Source organism: Canis lupus, chromosome 30 (genome assembly GCF_048164855.1).
Source record: "Canis lupus baileyi chromosome 30, mCanLup2.hap1, whole genome shotgun sequence".
Taxonomy (NCBI): Eukaryota; Metazoa; Chordata; class Mammalia; order Carnivora; family Canidae; genus Canis; species Canis lupus.
The window spans coordinates 39151998-39158200 of NC_132867.1; the positions used below are offsets into that span (position 1 = coordinate 39151998).

The 6203-nt window shown below is 50.2% G+C and overlaps 1 protein-coding gene and 1 long non-coding RNA gene across 2 annotated transcripts in view; one reads left to right on the forward strand and one right to left on the reverse strand.

The window, feature by feature from the left end:
• BACE2 (beta-secretase 2) overlaps window positions 1-4756 on the forward strand; it is a 79786-nt gene extending 75030 nt beyond the window's left edge. Inside the window, exon 9 of the mRNA XM_072807040.1 lies at window positions 4268-4756. Within this exon, the coding sequence (XP_072663141.1) occupies window positions 4268-4521 (254 nt within the window). The 3' untranslated portion in view covers window positions 4522-4756. The remainder of the gene's footprint in view (window positions 1-4267) is intronic.
• The window catches only part of LOC140621709 (uncharacterized), a 37832-nt gene that overhangs the window by 8266 nt on the left and 23363 nt on the right, over window positions 1-6203 (reverse strand). The window lies entirely within an intron of this gene.

A 6203-nucleotide genomic window follows, 5' to 3' on the forward strand; every position in this document is an offset into this window, starting at 1 on the left:
GATACTTCTGCTTGGTACAGAACTCTGGGTTGGTGAGGTTTTCCCTTCCAGCCCTTAAGGATGTCACCCCCACATTCTTATCACTTGTGTTATTTCTGAGATGAAATTAGTTCTAATTCCTGTACAGAATATTTTGTTTTGCTTGTATTTTCTGTGCGTTTAAGATTTTCTCCTTATCACCAGTTTTCAGCGGTTCACTGGCATCATCTAATTCTTGTTTTTTCGTGCTTGGGGATCTCTGAGCCTCTTGGAACTGTAGGTTTATGGTTTCCCTCAAGTTTGGAAAGGTTTTCGGTATTATTTCTTCAGATATGTTTTCTGCCTCCTGCCCCTCCTATCGGGGTCCTCTGACTACAGGGATGCTGAGCCTCTTCATATGTTTCCACAGTTTACTGCTGTTTTCCCCTTATGTTTTCAGGATTTTGTTCTGTTTCATGGATAGTTCCACTGCTATGTTTTCAAGTTTGCTAGTCTTTTTTTCTCCCCCTGCAGATATATATACTATTAATACCATGCAGTGTACGTCTTGTCTCACATACTGTCAATTTTTATCCCTAGAAATTTGACTTAGGTCTTAATTATAGCTTCTGTGTCTCTACTTAACACATCTGACATTCTTACAGCTCCTGTGTCTCTGATATTCCCTCCAGCGTCCCGAGCAGAATGCAATAACCATCTTCATAGCCCATCTCCTAATACTACCATCTGTGTCATTTCTTGCCATGCTTTGAATGATGGATTCCACCGCCCACCCCACCCCACCACCCCCCCCCGCCGCCTTGTTAGAATTGTATTTTTCTACTTGGCCATGACTTCTGAATTGTGTTTTCCTGCTTCTTTGCATACTTGGAAATTTTGTATTGGATGCCAGACATTGCAAACTTCATCCTGTCAGTTGCTTTGTGATATTACGATTTACAAGAACTATGTATTTGGTATTTGTCTCCATCTCTGGCACAGAGCTCCAGAAGTTCCTGGGATTTCCTAACGAGGAGGGGGGGAGAGAGAGAGAGAGAGAGAGAGAGAGAGAGAGAGAGAGAGAAACTGTCTTTTGTGATGTTAATAAGGTGACTTAAAAGCATCTCAGGGAAGGGCTGGCCCAGCATTAGGGTTAGAACTTTGAGCCCCACCCCCTGAGCTCCAGGGAAGGAGAACCACTGGGGGTTCAACCATTTCCACTGGCCTTTGACTCCACCCATTGTGTCTGTGCCACAAAGCCACCAGAAAAACCGCAAAAGGGGAGGTTTTGGAGCGCTTCAGGGCTAGGGAGCCCGAGGTGGAGCTGTGGGGAGGGTTGGCACGGGAGCTCCACCCCTGCCCCCAGACCTCACCCTGGGCATCTCTTCCCTTTCTGGCTGTTGAGTCTGTCCTTTACTACTAACCCAGTAACCTCAAGTGACCTGTTTCTCTGAGTTCTGTGAGCCGCTCTGGCTAATTATTCCGTCCCAAGGTGGGGGTGGGTTGGAGCCTCCAATCTGTAGCCAGTGGGTCAGAGGCACAGGTGACACCATGGGCTTTAAACTCTCATCTGAAGTTGGGGGTGGGGCTCATAGGACTGAATCTTTAACGTGTGGGATCTGATGCTGCTTCTGAGTAGGTGGTGTCAGGATTGAGTTGAATTCTTGGACACCCTGCTGGTGTGTGGGAATTGTTTATTGGTAATTTGATCCCCAACACATTGAAATTGGGTCCAGGGACCCAAAAGAGTGCCGAATCCTTCTGTGTTCTTACAAGTCTTCTTGAGATTTGTCCTGGGTCACATTTAAGTTGCTTAGGGTCATGCCTTGTCTTGCTTTGAAGCTTCTTTGGATAAGATCAGGGCAGTGTGCAGCATGTGGTTCCTTCCCCCCGACCACCGGGGACAGAGGACCGACCCCTATGGTTTTTTGTTTTGTTTTGTTTTTCCACTCTGGGAAACAGAGTAAATGGGAAGCAGTTGGCAGTAGGTACTGTTCTGAGTCCTACCTGAGGGCTTCAAGCCCTGTTCCTTTTAGTCCTTTCAACTGGTCCTCTGGCCTTCCGTTCATTTTTGGTCAGCACTCGGCTGAAGGCTTGGGGGGGCCCCCGTGGAGATGTGTGGGATTTCTATCTGCAGCTGCCTTCTGTCCTTGAACTCCAACAGAGGCCCTGCCCTGCCCCCCAGCCTTACCCCCAGCCCTGCCTTCATCCCCCCTCCCAGCACCACAACCCAAAAATGTTCTCAAAGCACCTGCCGGGCTCCCTTCATCTGTCTTCCATCTGTCGGGGGTTCATGCTCTTTGCTCAGTTGGCAATATCTCCAGAGCCTTTGTTTCTTTGTGTGCTTTGTCCAGTATTTTAGTTGTTTCGGGTCTGGGGTAAATCTGGCCCCTCTGACTCCACCTTGTTAGGAAGTAAAACTGGTTTTGGGTGATTTTTTGTCGCCTTCTGTTGGGCCAGGCGGTGGCTTTGGTGACTTGGCACTAAGTGTTCTTCACTGGCGTGTGTGTGTGTGTGTGTGTGTGTGTGTGTGTGAGAGAGAGAGAGAGAGAGAGAGAGAGAAAGCGTCTCCGTTCATAAAGCAAGTCAATTTTTAAGAAGACAGATGACCTGCTGTGGGAAGACATTTGCTACTTAAGTTTCTACAACGTAAAGGATTCTTACAAACCAGGGGAAAAAAAGATAGAAATTGTAATACAAATGCAAATAGCCAAGGAGTCTGTTTTAAATGATGGCTTCAGCTGTGGGCACTTGGGCTCTGGGTGAACAGAAGGCCTGCCTCCCCGGGGCCCGGAGTCTACACAGGCTCTTGTGCAGCGCTCGGCTCTTCCAGCACACGTGGAAGCAGCCGTGAATCCACACAAATGTGAGCAAGAAAATGTTCTAATCGAGACTGGTCTTTCCCTCACTTTAAACCATTCTGTTAAGGCCTTCGTTGTATTGTTATTTTACATTTTCTTTCCTCAATTAAAAAAAAAATGGATGTGATTTGGCAGGCCTTCGGGTCTTGAGGCTTTAGTTACAGAGAAACGAAATGCCTAGCAACATTGCTTTTTCGTGTCTAAATGTTCATTTCTGCAATTAAACATGGGTGAGGTGGGTAACAGGGCCTTTTTCCTTTTCCAAGTGAAATGTAAAATGCCACATAAATTCTATTCTAATGAGAAGGGCAGATATGCCTGATGGAGAGACATGAAATCCTGATAATCCCCGAACCTGCTTTAAGAGATCTCTGCGCCGCCTCCCCCCCCCCCCAAGAGCGTTGCCCAGAGCCCGCTGGCAGCTGTGGCCAGGTGGATTGCAGCTGCGTTCGCCTTTGTTACGGGGAGGCAGCGAATTCCCTGTTGCCCTCACGGACCATTCCCGATTCTGGATCCTCCATACGCTGCGGGTGGGACGCGGGACAGGTGTGGGGCAGGGCAGGATCTCCTGGACTGACCGGGCGGTTTAGAGGCCCCTTCAGAGTGCAGGTCGGGCTGATGATGAGGACAGTCATCCGAGCGCACGAGTCAGGTTGACTGCTCCTCCCCTTGCCTCCCAGCTCCCGCTGCACTCCCGACTTACCTCTGCCCCCCTCCCTCCCAGCAGCCGACACCCCTGTCCTCACCAGGCACTGAGCTCTGCACCCTCACCTGTGCCTTCACCTGTGGGGGGCTCTGCGGCCTCACCTGCAGGGGGCTCTGTAGCCTCACCTGTGGGGTGCTCTGTGGCATCACCTACGGGGGACTCTGCGCCCTCACCTGTAGGGCTCTGTGGCCTCACCTGCGGGAGGGGGGGGGTCTGCGGCCTCATGTGTGGGAGACCCTCTAGCCTCACCTGCAGGGGGCTCTGCGGCCTCACCTGCGGGGCTCTGTAGCCTCACCTGCGGGGCTCTGCGGCCTCACCTGTGGGGGGTTCTGTGCCCTCACCTGCAGATGGCTCTGTGCCCTCACCTGTGGGGGGCTCCGTGCCCTTACCTGTGGGGGGCTCTGTGCCCTCACCTGTGGGGCTCTGCATCCTGGGCCTCCCCAGAGCACTTGATGCTTCTGTACCAGCCCTTGTCCCCATTGCCCTCCTACCATGTAGGTTCAACACCTGCAGTTCTTGAAACATGCTGTGCTTGGAGGTGGGGGCTGGCCCATCAGAAGGTGCACTGTCACAGGGTGCAGCCACCCTTGGGACATGCCCAGTGCCCAAGCCACTGGCTCCTGCCCCGTGAGGCCGTGGTTTTGTAAAGCAAGTGTTATCTGTTTTGTCAAAGGGTACGGACAGGCTGCTCATTTCACAGCTGTGGATTTCAACCCACCCCCACCCCTTTCTGTCTCCTCAGAAATTGCAGGTGCTCCAGTGTCTGAAATTTCTGGGCCTTTCTCGACAGACGACATAGCCAGCAACTGCGTCCCCGCCCTGCCTTTGAATGAGCCCATTTTGTGGATCGTCTCCTATACTCTCATGAGCGTGTGTGGAATCATCCTTCTTATCCTAATCGTCCTGCTGCTACTTCCCTTCCGGTGTCGGCACCTGCCCCGCGATCCCGAGGTTGTCAATGACGAGTCCTCTCTCGTCCGGCATCGCTGGAAGTGAAGAGTGAAGCCTGAACTCTAGCGGCCTCGAACTCTCTGTTAGGAGAATGACGTTTCAGGTGGAGCAGGCGGGGCCGTAAGGCAGGGTCGCTTCCTGTGTCCACTAGTCTTAAATCTGTTCTGCTCCTAGATGCCTTCCAGATTCACTGTATTTTGATTCTTGATTTTAAAGCTTCCTTCTTCTCCCTCACTTCCAAGAAAAGTTATAATAAAAAACACCTCATTCTAAACCAAAACAGAGTGAATTGGGCTTCAGGCTTTATGTGACTGGTTATGCCAAACTGTCTAGGTGTGCCACCCAAAAAAAAAAAAAAAAGGCAAGCTTTGGCTAGTTCTCCTCTTCCGTCTCTGGAGAGATGAGCGCATATGGTTCATACCTCCTCTTAGCTCATGGGAAGCTCGTATTCATTGCATTTAAGGGTATTTTGCACCAGGCCTCAACCTGGCTTGGCTCAGAGTGTACAATGTGGTGGCAGGAGAAGCAGCCTGGGGCCTGACGATCTCACCGTCCTGCCTGCTTCTGAGTCGGAAACAGAGCCTTGTTCTGGGTCTCTCTGTGCTCTGAGTGGGAGCCCGAATCCTTTTGGAGGGGAACGTCACTCAACAGTCTTCACCAGCCTCTTCAGAAGATGGAAAGCCTTTGCCTGTCATGGTAGAGTGGGAAGGAAACCTACTCTTTTGTACTCGGTGCTTCTGTAGTCTTGGTATAAAATAAAAAGTTACCTCTGTGGAGACTTTGCCGGGGGGGCCCTGTGCCCGGGTGGGGCTGCAGGCAGCCTGGTGCCAGCTCTTGCCCTCCTGAAGGAACCCTCCTTCCAACAGGCGAGGGTAACAGGTGCCATTCTGTTGCCAAGCGGGCCATTGTGTCAAATGCTCACCGCTCTTACTTAAAATTAACCAAACGTGTTTTGGTGAGAAAAAAGAAATCCTACTTCACTAGCTTAGTTGTTTGTTTTTCCAAATCTCTGTAGGTAGGTTGATTGTTACCCTTGAGGGAAATGGGGAAATGGCTAAACACCCAGCCTTCTGACCAACTCTTGGGGGAAGGAAGCCACAAGACACATGGAGGACCTGAAGGAACGTCTTCCACGCTTTCAGACTGTATGTTTGCATTTGCAGAAACCCCAAGACTCCAGCCCAGCTGCCCGAATCCACGTAAACATATCTGTGGAGGTGATGACCCACATGCTCCCTCCCTTTGGCATGTTCAGTTTTTGGCGACGAGGTAGGTATCCAGTGCTCTCCTTATTTGGGGAACCTCCCCCTTACTATCATTTACTTGATGAAGAAATTCATTTCTTCGCCAAAAAAAAAAAAAAAAAAAAAAAAAGCAGAATCCTTAACTTGATGTAGTCAGCCTTCTGTGATCAGTTATAATTAGAAGAAGGGTTCAAAGCCAATATCCCTTCTCTTGTTTGTGTGCCAAGTGTAACATTGGCTTTGCGTTGCTATTGGGATGAGTTGGATATACGATAGAAGCCTACTGGAGGGGCTAACGGGAGTATCTCTTCTGGTTGGATTGTCATTTATATTCAAGGTAGGCTGCTTGTGAGTGTTTCAGCCATTTGCTCCACTCACTGGACCAGGGCACGTCCATACTGAAGAATATATGACCAAAGAGATATGGGATCACTTACACATGTCACGGCGTCCTTGCAGACGCTCCAGCAACAGAAGGTTTGA